The following is a 17937-nucleotide window of genomic DNA, read 5'->3' as shown; positions in this document are numbered from 1 at the left end:
GCAGCTAGTAGTGGAGACTTCTGGGCGATTTAGCTCAAGAACATCCAGGGACATCTGAGGTTGGGAACCATTGGCGTAGAGCAGTGGTTCCCAATTTTGGGTAAGCTAGGTGTTCTTGGACTGCAGCTCCCAGATGTCTTAACTGCTAGCTGACCTGGGGGTTTCTGGGAATTGTAGTCCAAGAACATCTGGGTTACTCAAGGTTGGGAACCATTGGTATCAAGGAACTGTTGTTCAGGACAGTGTTCTAACATGGAGAATATTGTACCTTCTGTGCCTGGCATCTCCAGTTTAAAAAGAGAGACTAGGAATGATGCTTGGGCTTGTTGGAGAGAGTTGTCAGTCAATAAGTAGCCCAGACATGGGCTAGATGGACAAATAGTCTGTGGCCTGGTGTGAGGCAGTTTTCTGTTTTCTTAAGTAGTACACTGAGCAACCACATAACTTCTGAGATTTGTCAAGGGAGAGGAAATAACAGCCATCTTTAAAAGTTATGAGGTGGAAGGCGGGTGTGTTGCTGCTGCTCTTGGAGGCTAGTCCCGGTGGTGCTTGTTCAGTGGGAGGTCATGCTTCGTCAATTTGGAGGCCTTGGAGGATATCGTTGCTGTGACAGCCTCTGTAAATCCAGGACAAGGCTTGGGTTTCTAGAAAAGCATTTTGACAGGCTCGTTTGGGGTGAGATTAATTGGGGGGGATGAGAAGCCTTCCTGAGCTGAGAAAGCCAGGGTGGGGGAAGTGGAATGCCTTTTGTGTCTGAGTGGCAGGTCCCAGGGGTCAGCCATAGGGACGGTTTAACAAGAATATCCAATTATAATAGCAGATAAGCCAGCGCTTTTGCTAGTGCTATAACTCTTTTGAGCTGATCTGCAGCTGCTGGGTACACTCTAGGCACTGGTTCAAAATTCTGACTTCAGTAGAGATTCCTTGGGTTATTCACTGAAGTTGGGGTTTTTTTGGGGGGGCAGCACAGAATCACAACTTATTTAAGCTAGGAAGTACTTAAAAGCCCTGGGACCTGATTGCATCTACATCCTAAGCCCTTAAAATTGAGAAGGGAATGCCCAGCGGGGCTGGTTTCCAGGTTGAAGCTTTAAGTCAAAACGCAGCTCTTCTAGACTTGGTTGTTTCCTCCAAAACAACTATTTTGTTCTCTGTAACATGATGAATGAATTACCTAAAGAAACTGGCCTCCTCCGTTTCAGCATTCTAGGTCAGACATCAAAACAGCATGATGGCTGCCAAGCAAAAGCCTTTGTGACGCATTCCAAATCCATCTGTGACTTGGATAATGCCATACCTTTTGTAGGGATGGGTGGGTGTAATAGCGTTTTACTGTATTCCTGCAACCCAGCCCCCCTGCCTCCCCTCAGTCAGTGCTAATAACATTGACTTTTTGGCTTTCCTTGGCTATTTATTTTACGTGTGTGTGTGTGAGTGAGTGAGAGAGAGAGAGAGAGAGAGAGAGAGAGAGAGATTGGACAAAGCTCTGAGGCATATTAGATGGGCGGCAATTAGCAGATAGCAGCTGCATCATGGAGAATGTCTTCCTTGAAAAATCGACCTTTAGCAGCAGGAGTCATGGTGTGAATTAATGCCTTGCTTACCAAGTAGGCTTACAAATGGCCTAAAAGGCACATAACGCTTTCTGGAATAGCCCCGCTGTGTGTGTCTGTCATGTATGCTTGATTCTCTTCTCTTATTTCAGGGAAAGGGGAAGATTCACTTTGCCCTCACTGCAAGCGGTTGTGTCATTTGCTATGTGGATATTGGGGCGCAGGACCTTGTATTAGAATACAGGAAGGCTTCTGATGCCTCAGGGGCTGAGGATGAGCTGCAGATCGCTTCCGAAGGTTTGTGGCCGACTGCCTAGCCAGCATTCTGCCACTAACCGTTGTAAGCCACAGACCTCTGGAATTTCTGTTGCTGTTTGTTCACAGCTTCGTGTACACTAGAAACATAGTCTTTGAAGACAGAGGTTCCATTTAGTTTCTACAGCCCACAGCCTTTAACAGTTCTGCCATGCTCATCCTGATGAAGTTACTTTTTTGAGCAAGACCTCCCAGAGTCCTTCAGCCAACCCGTCACCCCAGCCCAAGTCCCAGTCCTGTATCTTTAAAACCCAATTAACTGAGGCCAAGAAGGCTTCAGAAAAGAACTGGGAGCCCCTGTGTGCAACAGGCTGCTTCTTGTTACCTAGGTGCCTGGAGATGGGTGGGGTAGTTAAGAGCAGAGGTAGGCCTTTGTCTTTTTAAAGGCTGGAAGGAGGAGCGAGAAGATAAAAAGAGGGAAAGGCAGAAGGAAGGGGAGGTAGATAGAAAGGTGGGTAGAAAAGGAGAGCAGGAGTGGAGCTGAAATAGTGGTGGAGAAGACAACAAAGGGCTGTAAAAGAAGAAGAGAAAAAGAAGACAGTGGTGTACATGGTTAGTCCTGCACCATGTTAGCTTCACAGCAAATGTATGCTCAGGATACACTCTATTCAGACATTAAGTCTGCAAGTGTGTAGAGTCAAAGGATGATGGGTACATAGATACGCAGGTGAGTCCTGCCCCAGTGTCTCCATCCCACCCAGATGCCATAGAGATTTCACATGTTCAGTGTAGGGACTCGCATAGGCAATACAAGTGCATTCCACTCAGCATGGACCTCCACACCGAAGATGTGGAGGCCTAGGTGACTTCCCGATGGGGTAGGGGACTGCTGCCACCTTCACCCTCCCCTTCCTAATGAGTATTGTAGGATCAGTGAGGCCAGGACAAGAAAGAGGCTGTTTATATCAGTAGTGGCTGAAACAGTGCAGACGGGTTGGTGGTTGCCTCTACACTACTTGAGGTGTAAGTAAAGCTAGTCGCCAAATCAGCCCTGAGGTCAATCATTAGAGGCACATTGAAAACTCTCCTCGGCTCTATGTGTTGTTTAATATGGCCAGAATGAGAAGGCTAGGAATCCAGGAGTTTTGGATTACATTTTTGTAATCTGTGTGCAAAGAGAAAAGATGTAACAAATGTCTGCAAATTTCCTTGTCCTTGATGAAAAAGGACACATGGAGAACAGCCTATGAAATATAATTGTAAGCCAGGGCAAGAAATTCATTCCTTCTCGAGAAGGGGAAAATAAACAGAAATCTTTGCATTAGTCAACAACACTGAGGGAAGAAAAAAGTGAATTAGCACAAAGAATTGTGATTTACTGAAGTACTGTACATTATTTCAGTGCAAAATATGGGTAATTTGCGCAAAATCCATTTCTGCAGATGTTTTATAAAAACCTCCCTGCATGCAGAAAGTGCACAAACGTTTTTTTAATCTCATGCAAAGGGAGAACATTACTGAAAATTTTCATTTTAACCCTGAAGGATGAACTAGACTACTGGTTCCCAACCTTGGCTAACCCAGGTGTTCTTGGACTGCAACTCCCAGAAGCCTCCACAACCAGCTGTGCTGGCCAAAGTTTCTGGGTATTGTAGTCCAAAGACCCCTGACTTGCTGAAGAATAGGAACCACTAAAAGAGACAACAGTTTACATCCCCAGCAAAAAAGGCCTGCAGTAAGTGGCTTCTCTTATTTTTAGACTGAAGGTCTTTAGCCTGAATGATGTTACAGTAAAACTTGTATAATACTACTATGATGCTTTTTGTGATCCTGATTGTAACCCCACCCATTCTTGGTTAAAATTGTATATGTTATTTTAAAACCAAAGTCCTGTTAATTATATATGGGAGTGTAACACAAATCGTGTAACTGCTGGAAGCAAATTGCTAAGAGTTAGGAAATCACCATAGATGTTGTCTGTTGCATGTCAAGTTGCATGAGTTGTGCCAGTGTAAAATTGGTAGGATTTTAGCCTTTTAATGTTGGATCTGATTTGGTGCACTGCTTCTGCTTGCTGTTTTTATCGCCTTGTGGTGCCTTCTTTCATCTGGGTATCTTCTATCTGTTTTACATATTGTTTAATTTTCAAAAGAACCTGTCTTAAGGACTGCTTTGTGACATACATGAAAGTTGAAAAGCAAGTGATGGTTCTGAAAAAGCTCTGTATAAATGCTAACTATAATGTATATTATTTTTTATAATATTTTTTAAATTGACATAGTGTCCAGTTGTTATTCGTTTCTTGTGCTTGATCCACTTATACATACTCCTACCTTCCAATGAGTCTTGTTCCACTGTCTTCTGACCATCACCTCCAGCAGAATCCTTGAGAATGGCTTTGTGAATTTTTGTAGCTGTAGGACTTATTTCATTGTTATTTTGCTGGCATCCACAATTCTCTATTGAAAGAAGTAGATGAAAACATTCTTTTCAGAGCATGCACACTGTTTACCTCTTTTCCTGGAAACAACAGTTCATGAGTTTCAAAACCATCGACCACTGTATCAGTACATAACAGAAGTCTACCTGTTTTTGAAACATCAGATGGTGGGAAGGGATGGACAGCCTTCTGAAAGATGTTGTTTAGCCAAACATATGCTGTGTTTGCACAGAGCAACTGCTCCATGCAAAAATAATTACATCAGATGTTCCTTTACAGAGGGAATGGGCTGCAGTTTTTCCACTGAGGGCATCATTCTCTGAGGAGGGAAAAAAAATCTCTTGGGACTGCTGCTTGCTGTGAATGGAATCAGAGTTGCTCTGTGCTCTCTTTTTCCCTGAAGAGAATCATGCCCACCCCCCATCCGAGTCTTGTCTATCTCTCCGTCCCTTTCTCTAATTTCTCTGTTAAGAATCGCAGGAGAGAAAAAGAGAGAATGAGTGTAGTAGTGCCTGCCCCAGGACAAAGAGAGCCCTGAGCAGGGAATCCCTTTGTTGCTTCCACATTATCAGCCTTGCTAATTGGCCCAGAGGATTTGCGGTGTCTGGGACAGGGTCTAATCTTAGGTACCCTGCTGCCCCTTACAAGAAGCAAAGCACGGGCAAATCAAGCTGGGGGCCAGATGAGAAAATGATTGCGTGTATGGACCACATGTTAGAATTCTTGCTTGCGATTCTGCCATGTCCTAGGATCAATTTTTAGTGTGGGGATAAAGGGAGAGGGCCTTCTCCTCAGTACCTCCATCAGAATCCAAACCTCTTCCACCAGAGCTTCCTGGAGCTCAGGTACACTGGTCCTAGTGGCTGTGAGCCACTGCTGGCCTCCCCAGCTCTTCATTCAAGAACGATTCCTCCATTAACGACTGGTTTCAAACGATTTCTGTGTTTCTCTCTGTGGTAACTGCCATAGAAAATCGGTTTCCATTGGCACCTTGTCTGGAGATTTTAGGTGTTATTCACTCACTCACTCTTTGAGTTCTTTCTCTGGCTGGTCTGAGGTTCTTTCTGTGGCAAGGCCACTTGTCCCGCCAGTGTATCCTTCTTTACAGCCTTCCTTCTCTTCTTGCAACAGACTCTGTAACTGGGAATACATGGGCTGAGCAGTTTTGGCTATATTGCTGTCCAGATAAAGGAACATTTTACCTGACAATGATGGATTTAGACCCTTTTACAGCTGGACTGAAAGACTGATTAATAAGCAGACTCTTCCTTCTTTTCCTGCCTGAGAACTATACATTTCAGAGCCAGCTTGTTTTTGACGAAAAGAGTAACAATAATTTATTTAATCTGTATTTATTCAGATGAATATATACTAGTCCTTTAACCAATCACTTAAACCTCAAAATAGCAGCTATTCCGTTCCACACTCAACTGTGTAATATATTGCTTCATCTTGGCCAGAGAAGTCTTTTTATATCATAATTATATGTTGAGATTCAATGTAATCTTATACAATATAACTCTGTTTCTCCTTTTTTAAGGAAGGTTTTAGACAAAACATCTAGAATTCTGGTGACACTGTGGCAAGGTCAGGGCAGAGTCTGCTGGTACACATGGGTACCTTGCTTTGTGGAGTCCTGTGGTCAGATGCCCCCAGTTCTTTCCCCATTCAACTCTGGGCAGTCCTGCATCTTCACAGTATTACCAAAATGTATGGCTTATGCTGGATTGCAGAAACACATCCGTGTAACGGCCCTTGCTACTTCTCAGATTTTCCCTATTGGTATCTGTGAGAAGGGTCCAGAAGTGAACATCCTCTTGCTGCTCTGGTTTCAGTTCACCATGGCTTGAGTTCTAGGATTTAAGATGGGCTTGTATGTACTGTAGCTCTCAACTGATGTTTATCCATTGGCAACGACTGTATCCCACTTATTTGTTTCTCAGCTACCACGCTACAGTTTGAACAAGCTAAAGGTGAGAAAGCCACATTCTGAGCAGGGGCAGTGTAGTGAGCTATACAAAAACCACCACAAGTTGTACTTTTAGTGTACAGTATTTTGTTTTGTTTTGTAGTTGTTTCCATCATTTGGTATGTGGCTCACTCTGAATGGTACTTCAAAAAACATGGGATAAAACCCTGTTACAGTGCATGATTAGCTATACATGCACACCTGCCTATTCCATTTGATTGTTGGAATATATATAATTGTGCAATCCAGCATGTATATATGTTTACATAAGAATGGTTAAGATGTGTTATTTTCATAATAGAACCTTGTAACCAATCAGATTCTGTCTACTGGTAACTAATGGGTGTTTGAAGCGGTTGACTGTCAGATAGAAGAGTAGTGACAAGATGAGACTTATTCTGCTTTGTTTATTATCATCATGAGGCTTTTTCTGTTGAGAAGTTGTGTTTTTCAGTTATGCTGTCTGCTTTTAGTATCTTACTAAGGAACCTGTCATGAAACTATTACAAGTCTGTCAAGCTCAAATCTATACCATGTAACATGTTCAAGTATTGCCACTTTTATTTTTTAAACATGTTGTGCAGTAAACACTCTAAAAGTTTTTCTGTGACTAACCTAATATATTTTCATTTGCTGGCACACACAAGTTCATATCTATATACACAAAGGAAGAATCTGTTTACTGGATCCACTGTGTATGTACTTTCTGAAAGCTTTAAACATCCATTCTTCTTTTCCTATCTTCCCTCTTTTGACTCTGTCTTCCTCCCACCTCTCTCTCTCTCTCTCTCTGTCTGCCTTGTCTCCCTCCCTCTGTGCCACTCCACATTTATCTTTTCTGCTCCTTGCCAAGGACTAATTGGCTTGCTGGGGTTCTCATTGCCTGGAATGATCTAGCCATCACTGCCAGGCCTGCTCCTCCCACACACACACACACACAACAGAGGGGGGAGACCAGAAGGTAGTATATGTGAAGATATGTTTGTGAAGATGGAGCCTGATCATGGAGCACAGCTGGAGCAGCTTTTTGAAGGATTCTGAGCTATTCTAATCATGGTTCTCTGTGGTTGGCCTCTGAACTTATGCATGGACCTGCTGTTATCTTTGTTATTTTTGTGGACGTAGCATGGCCCGTCTGCTAAAAGGAGAACAAGAGAGAGAGAGAGAGGCTAACAGGAAAGAGATGCATGATCTCAGTGTCCTAAAAACAGTATGGTGGGAGGAATATATTTCTGAGTGAACTTGACTGTTCTGATCACTTTTCTGTGGTCAGGCCTCTGACTTTATGTGTGTGTCTGCTCTCCCCCCCCCCCCCGCCTTCTCTCATATGCCAGCAGTAGAAGTCTGTGCACTAAAAATATGGGTAAAAGGAAGTCTCCTTTAACCAGTCTCACTTACAGGGTTTCCAATGCATTGTGAAATGAGATGGATAGATTTGTTTTGGATCATGGTGACTTGCTAAAGAAGGGTGCCCTAATCATCATATGGTTCGGTGGTAGGAGGAGACAATAGTTTGGTTGTAAGGCTTCAGGATATAGTCAGTTAAAAAGTTTGTGGCTGAGTAGAGGTATGAAATACTATGGGCTTTCTGTCCTGAAGCTTGTATTCCTAAGCACGCAATTATACCAGGTGTTTTCCCTTCGGTAGCTGTGTTGTGCGTGCATGTACGTATGTGTTGTGCCTGAGTCCATGCGTATCTGCATGCATGGAAGGTGGAAGTATAGAAATCTGAAGGAAGTTCTGAAGTCTCAAACTCAGTTTTCAAGTTCCCATACATAGGATGGATGTGCATTTTGTACCGGGATCACTTTCATAGAGAAGATCAGCTTTTGCACTGGCTGCAATCCTGTTGGGCACCTCGAGCCACTAAAGGCAGTGATGGGACTCTCCAGCTTTACACTGCCTAATTCCTGACAGCAGGATTTTAGCCATAGTCTTGTGCTCAGTTTCCACGTGTTGATCAATTAATTAATCAGAGTGCTGACTGTTCTGTCCAACATAGATCCACTGCATCTTTTTGTGTATAATCTTTCCACCTTATTTTTAAATGGTGCTGTGTTTTGTTTGTGTCTTCTGTGCCTGGCATGTAAATAAAATGTGAAAAATACTGTGCGCTCCTGGGAGATAAATTATTCAAGTTAAATGCTCTTTTAAAATTGTTCTGTATCCTAGATTTTGGCTGCCAGTTTGCTTTAATTATTATCTTGTGTTTTAATCCTGCTGTTTCCTGAAGTATCATAGATATGGATAAGCCTGCCATCATGGCCAGAGTAATGTTGCTTTTGTTTAGAATTTTATTTTAAAGGTACGTCTTGATGATGGTGGTGGAACTGACCTTGTTCTTTTTCTCTCTAACCCTTCTCTCTTTTCTCCTTTTTCTTTGTCTAGCACCGAAGACATGTAGCCCGAAACAGTTTGCATGTAAAGATCAGATCACCTGCATCTCTAAAGGCTGGAGATGTGACGGAGAGAAGGATTGTCCAGATGGCTCTGATGAATCACCAGATATATGTATGTATTGACTATTTGCATCCACTTGTATTGGTAACTTGCATCTCTCTGTTCACAGTTTTTCTGCATTCCGTGACTCATGCTTCTACTCTTGCAATTTTAACATTTGAGTGCTATTGATAGAGGTGATAATGTGCCATCATTTAATTTGCCTTTTGTTAAAAAGGGCTAAAGGTGATGTCCCTGGTCTTCCTCTACTTTTCTGTCCTCATGATGACCCTATGAGGTTAGTTAAAATGAAATATACTGATTGGCCCATAACCATCTGGTACGTTTCATTGCCAAGTAGTAGATCCTCAGAATTCTTGTCCCAAGGAAGTCTACCAACCTCCCTCTTTTGTTGTCTTCAAGCAATACAACATTTTCAGAAAATTCCTTAAGGCCCTTTTCAATTTTATGCTGCCCTCAGATGCTTTAACACAGGATGGATTTTAAAAATCAATTATTTTTATAAAATCAAATTGATTTAAATCATATTTTAAATTTTTTAATTAAAACAGGATTTAAATTGTGATTTAAGTCAATTTTAAAAAATCAAATCCAATGTGCTTTAATTTGTGATTTTGTGATGCCTTTGTGATTTTACAGTTATTTTTATAGTTCCCCTAGCAAAAACTTAATTTTAAAAAGTGTCTAGTGTGGCTGAGAAGGCCAATTCGAGAGTGACAATTCCTTCTGCTTCCGACTACTAGCAACCCCAATACAGTAGAATTTTTAGGTTGCCGTATTTTTTGCTGCATAAAACGCCCCCCCCCAATGTCTTATGGAGCGAAGGCAGCAATTTCGTCCCCGCTGGCCCCATGGGGGGAGCGTCACAAGGGTCTGGGTGAGCCTTCCAGGACCCTTGCGACGCTCCCCCCAACCCCCACGAGGCCAGCACGGGCGAAATCGCCAGCTTCCAGGTGGGGGGAGCGTCACAAGGGTCCTGGAAGGCTCACTCCCCTTGCCACGCTCCCCCCACCCCCGCACGGATCCAGCGCCGGCAAAATCACCAGTTTCTGGGAGTCTTTTGAGGCTTGGGAAGCCTCAAAAGACTCCCAGGAGCTGGCGATTTCACCCCCCGTTGCCCCATGGGGGGCAGGGTGAGTCCCTAAAGGGTCCTGGATCACACCCTAGGACCCTTTTGGAGGCTCACCCTGCCCCCCCGCTGGGCCAGAGGGGGGGAAATCACCATCTTCTGGGACTCTTGAGGCTTGGGAAGCTTCAGAAGAGTCCCAGAAGGTGGCAATTTCGCCCCCTCTGACCCCCGGGGGGCAGGATGAGCCTCCAAAGGGTCCTAGGATGTGTTCCATAAGATGGCCATCTCCATAAGGCTCACCAATTTTTAGGAGAAGAAAACAGATTATTTTTTCCTGTTTTCTTCTGCTAAAAATTTGGTGTGTCTTATGGAGAGGTGCGTCTTATGGAGCAAAAAATACGGTATATGAAGTGATTTTCCATCACTGGGTGGTGATTTGAATTCATATCTCCTGAGTCCTAGTCTGTCATATAAAAATCTAGTAATGGTTTACAAGACCTAAACATTTAAAAAAAAAAAATAGTATAATTCTGTTGAATTTATCTTGCCCTAGATGTGCTGTTCGGTTAATTTAAATAGACTTCAGAAAGGAAACAGCTATTTAAAAAACATGAAACACAAACTTTTGTTCAGGCCCACAATCTTGAATGTAGTTTGCCTTAACGGATGTATTCTCTAAATGACAAATGGAACCTGGAAGCACTCATCTCCATGTAGATGAGAAGTGAATGTATAGCTCACAGGAGATAGTATAGTCTTAAGCCCAGTACTTTCCCTGTACAAGTAAATCATCAGCAAGAGCATTTTATTTGCCTTGCTTACGCTGGATATAAATGTATTTGTGAACCCAAAGCAGGAAATTTTGAGAGCCATGTGGGCAACAACATTGTGTATCATCAAGATACACTGGATGGTTTTATTCAAATCAAGTGTTTCATTTCCTTTAGAAATTAAAAATATTTTTTCCTATTATTAAAAATGTCATTTGGTTAATGCTATTTTAAATCAGGTAAGTGGCAAATGATTTGTTACTAATGTGAATATATTGATGAGATAATGTACTTTCTTTTGCTCATAAATTAACGTGAAGGCAAAGCTGGTTGTTAAAATGGGTGTAGTCATGATTAGTCATCAACTCCACACCTACACTTATCAGCTTTACAGAAAGCAAAGATGGTTATCAGCCGTCATTTTGCTTTTCATGCTATTATTCTGACTAAGCTGACTTTTCTCCCTGCTGTCACTTCGTCTCCCAGTATTATTTAAAATTACGCAGAAAATGACAGAAATATTTCTGTCCTGATGTTTAGCTTCTTGTAGAAAAAGTATTAATTCCAGCCCTCAGCTCACTTACACCTGAAAGGTGCTATTACAATCAGTCAGGTAGCCCTGAGACAAGGAGGCTATAGATTATGGCACATCTACTTGAGAATGAGAAATGGAAGTATAATAAAAACAGCAGAAATCAAGTCTTTCCGAATATGTAGGGACTGCCTGCCACATTCATGAGAAGTTCCTCTCAGATTGGCGGTATATATTTATTCTGCAATACAGTATACAGTATTTGGGCTCGGCTCATCCTTCAAGCGGTTTGCATTAGTTATCTGGCACAGATGGCAGAGATTTGTAGGCAATATGGTAGACCTGTCATTTCCTATGGCACACACCTCTATTATCTTTGGTGTATCCCACTGTGATCTTTAGGCAAACTGGCTTTGCAGTTGCTTGTAGTGCTTTTGATGGGAATCCTGGGGAAACTGAAAGGATCCCAACAAAAGCAGTCCCAGCTCTCTCTCTCTTTCTCCCTGCCCACCATGTGTAGCAGTCCATGTTGCTGTCCCTATCAGGTGCATCTTTTCAAGTTGTTCCAACATTTTAGACTAAATCCCAAAATCCCTTATTATGATCTCTCCTGCTTGGGACTTCTGGACATTGAAATTCAAAACCTCTGGAGGGCCAGATGTCGTCATGTGGCATTGAACAGGTGAAACAGAGGATAGGATACCTAAATCTTTAATAGTTGTGTTTATGGAGGAGGAAATTGCAGCCCGTGTTGCTTGCATGAATAACAGCACATGCTGAAATTTCCACTTCCAAGTAACCGTTAAAGGTACTTTGCTTCTCTTTTTCATCTGGGCTTGAGTTTGGGTCTCACCTCCACCCCCTTTTGAGTATAATTTTCTCTTCTTGCCTTTCCAGGCAGGGAGCCCATTCATGTATGTGCTTGTGTAGGGCCTTAGTGGGTTGGGGGAGAGGAAGGGGAATGCCCCTAAACTGTGAAATTGTCTGACCCAGAAATTGCTTTCATGATTGTCTAGTTAGTTTCCCCTTGGATTGGAGAGTAAGAAAATACAGGAAACAACTGGAATTTGAAAATAGAGTTAAGCAGATATTCCCCTATCCGGGAATCTCCCCACCTCCATCATACAGGTTGTTGTTTTTTTTTTAGGCTAATAAGGTTGATGCAGGAGTACTGTGAGCAGAGATATGAAGATGAAGTTTCCTTTTGAGCCCCCCCCCCCCAAATTTCCTTCTTTGTTTCTGGCATGTCTCCTATATTGATCTGCAGAAGAAGTAACTTTTTGCTTGTCTTGTGATAAGGAAATGAGGAACCGTTTTGCTGGAGGCTTCCAGTTATTGTTTTCTCAGTGCCTTCAGCTTCTTGGGGTGGGGGTTCTAAGTTGGTGGTTCAGTTTCATGTTCATGGATATGCTGAGAAGAATCCATTGTTGAGAGCCTGGGTAGTAGAGCCCCAAGTATATCCCAGCTGAATATATTCAGCTGATGGGCACTGAGAACTCAGTTTCCCAGATCCGCCAGGGTAAAGTGGAACACGCGTGGAGGAAACCATAATATTTGGGTTTTAAGAGTGAAGTACCCTATGGAAGCCATCTGTGTTGCTGCCCTCTTTCCTTCCCTAAAGAAGCATTTTGCAAACAGGGAGCAGTAATGGCTGGTAAAATTGTCTGTCATGTACCAGCTACTTCCCAAATAACTAAATGTCTAATGTAGGTCATAGGTATAAAGTATTTGTATCCTAGATATAAATCCCGTCTGAACCCTATAAGTAGCTTTGGCATTCAGAAGATGTATTATTTACTTAGTGCTCATATAATAGAGTACCTTTTGTTGCTGCTGCGTCCTATTAACTAAGAATGTGTTCAGCCTTTGTAATGCTGGAAACATTAAACTAAATTAAAACCGTATCCCTTGACTACATGCATTCTATATTTATTACTCTCATGTGACATTTATTGTGGCAGCAGCGTGGTGAATTCACGGGAGATTAATATTTTTTGGAGAGTTCTTCTAGAGAGTTTTAATAGCTAGTCTTACAGGTATTCTAAGAATTCTGCTGAGATGGTTGCATATCATGGGAAGAATTGAAGTCATAGCTTGGGTTTGGGTCTGAAGTCAGTAAGAAGTAGTGACATTGCCTAGTATAACACTGGCATTTCATCAGTCATGAATGTAGTAATGGGTTTTGTCCAGTGCTGCCTTTGTACAGGCTTAAGGTATAAGTAATCCTCTTGGTAATGTTGGACTGCAACCTCCCATCATTCCTCCTCACCTTTTTCTTGTGCTGCCTCAGATGATGGGATTTTAGCCCCACAACATCTAGAGGACTGCAAGCTGTCGAAGCCCTACTTTCATCTTGACACAAGTAACACACACAGGACTTAGGTTTGCTTGTGCAAGTCATTGCTCAAGGTGTTGCGCAACTTGTTGTGACCGTATTAGATGAGATACTGTTTTTGCGGTTGTTTTTTTGCTCATGGTTGTGCAATCAACAGCAGAACACCAGCAACTTCTGTATTATTTTCCCCCCAAGAATATCATTGGATAAAACAAAAAATTGGAGATGCTAACTTGGGCACTGTATCAAGAAAATCAGTGATACCACTATAATTTTCCCCCAGAATTAGTGAATATTTTTTTTCCTGGGCTAGGATTCCATTAGTTCCATCCCCTACTTGGTGCTTGCCTCTCTTCATCTCCTGTGCCAACATTTTTTCTTCATTTCTCTGTTCCAAAATTCACTCAGCTCACTGTTCAGACATGTACTCCTATATACTTACCTAGGTTAAAAACCTGTGAGTCCTTCCCTCACCCAGTGTCCTCTGTGTTCTGCCCTACCTAGTTCTTTTTTCCCACTCTTGGGTCTCTTTCTCTCTCCCCTCCCCAATACTCATCCAGCTTGTGTCAGTTTAACAGATGAGTCTAGGAAAAGCATATGATCAGGTGCTGCTGAAAGCTAATTATCAGCAGGCCCAATAGAGGTTTGCGGGAACTGATTTCAAGGTATAATCCATCTCGTTATGTAAGCTAGGGAATCTGCAGTATCTGTGCCATAGTCTGTATTTCTAGCTTTCAAAAGGCTTTTGGAACATAGAGAAAAATGGGGCGCAGGGCAAACTGATGTTATGATGTGCCCCATACAGTTATTTACGCATGAAGCTCTGTGGTATGAGCTGGGAGCTGAATAGTATATGTGCCCAATGTTGTGTTTCTGGCCCTTACCGTTCCAGTGATCTTGTGGGACAAAAATAAAAAGAAATTCCCGGAAATGTTTATGCAATGCAGATCACCTGTGCTCTCTCGATCTATGTGAGACTGTGCAAAGTGCAATGGATGCAACTCAGGGTGTTCTGCAGTTGCCTTAAGGGAATGATTTTACCAGGCTTGTTGTGAGATGTTAGAGCTGCAACCTTTAATCAGTCAATTCATCAGGATGTTGTTAACTGATTACCTGGTGCAGTTGAGAGTTAAGGATGCATTTGTTTATTTCTTTGGGCTGTTAAGTTCTGGTGTGCAAATACTTAAGTTTATATCCTCTTTTATTACATTTATATTGTTATTTTCTGCTTTATGGTATCGAAACTGATGGCTATATGGAGTTTCCAGGTAGTCTCTTGTCCAGATAATGATGAAATGCAGAAATGCTTACCTTCAGTACTAGTGACAGTTCATGGACGTTCAGATAAGTATAAATGATTTTTTTATGTAGATGAGATGGTAGCATTTGTTTATTCCATTATGATTTAGCTTATACAGTACTTCTTTCAGAATTTCAAAACCCACTCATGCTGTTTATTTGAAAAAATACTTTATATTGTATAATCACTACCAGCTTGGATTAAATTTAAATCAAATTGATTGATTTAAATCACAATATAAATTGAAACACATTTTTTTGGATAATTTAAATAAAAAAATTAAAACAATTATGCAGATCAATTTATTTTAAAAATCATTGCTTTTTATTCACCCTGATCTCCACTTCCATTGAGCCTTAATGCCACGTTTCTGGAAATGAAGCTGTGGCTATAATCGGGGATAGGCATTGTTGGCCAGCTGTAGAGCTTACTGCCCTGCAGGATTAGACCACCAATTCCTGCATCCTCCTGACCTCTGCCTCTTCCTTGGGGTGGCTACCTATTCACTTTCTCTGAGGGTGTCTCATGAATCACACCCATCAAGGTCTGGTCTGATAGTCAAGAGGCACCCAGAAGATTTCACAAAGCACTCCCCAAACAATAGCATCAAAAAAAAAAGTTGCTTCCTGCACTGACTTTGCACAGGAGCCAAACCTATATGGGGGCCCGTGGTGATTAGTCATTGCTTCCAGCTGCACTCCCTGGCGGATTCCCTTCAACACTTACAGCCTGGTCTCAGCTAAGCCCTCAACTGAACCACCACAATATGCAACCTAGGACCTGAAACAGAGGACAGAAGAGCTTCCTTCACTTATACATATTTTGTTTGGATGAGACTGTATGGTTCAGAGTGAGAAGGAAAATGTTCAGGCGGTAGCAACCAAAACTGGAGTGGGCCTGTTACCTCAGAACAGTAACGGCTGGTTGCCATTCAGCTTGGTTGGAGGCAGAAGGTACAAGCAGGTGATGGTGGGCACAGCCAGGGTTAAGAGGCAGCATTGGGGCAAAAGTGGCCATTCATACAAAAATGCACAAAAAAGACACATTGGCTGTGAATCCAGCAATGTAACTTACTTAATTAAAAACTTCCCTTTCCCCCCAGAAGGTCCGGAAGCTCCCACAGAATCCCTTTTATCCCAATGAAGCCATGCGGGTTGCAGGATGGAGGGGGAGGTCTTTAATTTTTGATCCCAGCCATGGCTGTTTTCAGAAATTAAAGACTTGTGCCCCATCTGTCAGCCTCCAGAGGCTTCCCCAAAATGAAAAGGATTCAGTGGGAGCCTCAGACCTTGGGGCAGGAGGACTGGAAATCCTTATTTTCCAGCAAACTATGGTGCCTGATGATGTCATCAGCCTTACACAGTGTAAGTTGCACTGCTGGATTTCAGCCAGTCTTTCATAGGCAGGTAAACAAGCAGTTCTTGTCACCCACCCCTGAGGGAAACAAAAGACAGTCATTGGCTGTGTGGCTGGCTGAGGGTAACTGGTATCTGTGGTAGGTCAGCGTTCTGTTTGCTCTCGTGGATCAGCTGCTCCATTCCACCCCTTCGGTTGTCCAGAAGCAGGCTTCCTATAAACTGTATTTACAAAAAGTCAGGGAGCCGTCAAGTAGGAACTGTCTAGAACATAAATAATACACCACACTTACGTCCAGGGTTTGTCATTCTTGGCTAGAACTTGTGAGAGGGAAATACTGGACTAGAACCTGTCACAAATTCTCTTTCTCAATAGGGCCATCCAAACAAAACAGCCTTTTAACTACAGGACTAGAAGGGGATAGTGATAGTGAGGGGAAGACTGTAGCATAGAGTACTCTTTGTATTATGACCGGGGATGATGCAGGGAGAGGGGCCAACAGGTTAGAGAATGTCGCTTTAAATTTTTTGCATAGATTCATATTGATGAAATCAAATTTTTGAATCCCAGGCTACCAGAAGCTTTGAATAGTTTAATATCTTAACGGTATGTTTAATGTTATCTGAATGTCTTCGCCCCCAATGTCTGTATAAGTATAAAGGTTAAATATTATTTTACTTTTTTAAATCATAAAAAGGTGTACGTTTTCTTACGCGGGCTGAAATCCTGTGTAGTAAGTCACAAGTAGAGTAGGCCCATTGATGAGTCAATTCCTTTGTAAGTTCTATTGATTCAGTGGGCCTAATCTACTTATAACTTAGTAAGCAACAGGATTTCAATCTAGGTGGCATATAGATATTGTATATAAACTAATGTAATAAAAGTAATTTGTAGAGGCTGGCTGTTACTCAGCTGTAGTCAAAATAGCCAAGAGTCTTGTGGCACTCTAAATATTATCATGCTTATGCAGCCTAAGTATTTGTGGGCTGTGACCCAGTTCATCAAATAATAAACTGGTGCCTTGGAGGTATATAAGTGGCATTTTGGAATATGGAAGTTGAGATTTGAGATGAGGAGTTTTGAACAGCCTCTAATCCTGGTCTGACTTGGAGTGCCTTGTTGCGAAATCAGAGGCAGGGGGTTTGAATTCTCATTGTGCCTCCCAGGAGAGGGTCAGGTGAGGTCAGCTTAAGTGGATGTTTCTGGTGGAGTTATGTACCCCATCAACTGTGCAACCTTGGGCAACCAATGCAGACACAGAGCACCACCAGAAGGAGTGGTTTAGTAAACCGCTTCTGTGTACTTTGTACCTAACAGACCCTTTGGGGTTGCTGTCAGACAGACAAGAAAATGACACATAGTTGTAATAATTAATATTGAACAAATGTATTCCATCCTTCGCTGCCCCGTCCATGTTGGATGCAAAGACTGTGTAGGCAGTCACATGTATCTAGTGGCTGGGCTCCTGTTCTGCCATTGCAAAGTTAGGTCCAACAGAGCCTTGCTTTTTCTTAGCACATTGGTTCATGTACTGTGGTGTAGAATAGATCATATCTTGTTGACCTTAGTTAGCCCTCTCAACCTTTATGGCATTGACCACATTTATATTTAAAATAAAAACCTGATACATTTTCAGAGGTAGGCAGCATAGTGTACTGTTACCACAATGTAACATTTAGAATGCTCTTTACATTGGAAGGAGTTGTGGGAACGCAAATTAATCCTTTTTAATTCTTCCAAAGCAATGTCTTAAGAGTCATAGAACTGTAGAGCTGGAAATAACTCAAAAGGTCCTCTGACAGATGACCATCAGCCTCCAGCCCAATGGAAGAGACATTGTTGTCCTCCTTCCCCCACAGATCACATAAAACAAAACAAAACACAATACAGGAGAATAG

The 17937-nt window shown here is 42.2% G+C and overlaps 1 protein-coding gene across 9 annotated transcripts in view; it reads left to right on the top strand.

Annotated features, from left to right (window-relative positions):
* Positions 1-17937, top strand: part of LRP1 (LDL receptor related protein 1) — a 447517-nt gene that overhangs the window by 129992 nt on the left and 299588 nt on the right. For all 9 annotated transcript variants that reach the window (XM_020778743.3, XM_072991220.2, XM_072991217.2 and 6 more), the window contains one exon: positions 8606-8728. In XM_020778743.3, coding sequence (XP_020634402.3) covers positions 8606-8728 — 123 coding nt within the window. The remainder of the gene's footprint in view (positions 1-8605; positions 8729-17937) is intronic.

This window comes from Pogona vitticeps, chromosome 2, assembly GCF_051106095.1.
Source record: "Pogona vitticeps strain Pit_001003342236 chromosome 2, PviZW2.1, whole genome shotgun sequence".
NCBI classification, from domain to species: domain Eukaryota; kingdom Metazoa; phylum Chordata; class Lepidosauria; order Squamata; family Agamidae; genus Pogona; species Pogona vitticeps.
The sequence above is the reverse complement of the archived record's forward strand: the minus strand, read 5'-3'. Positions and strand labels throughout refer to the sequence as shown.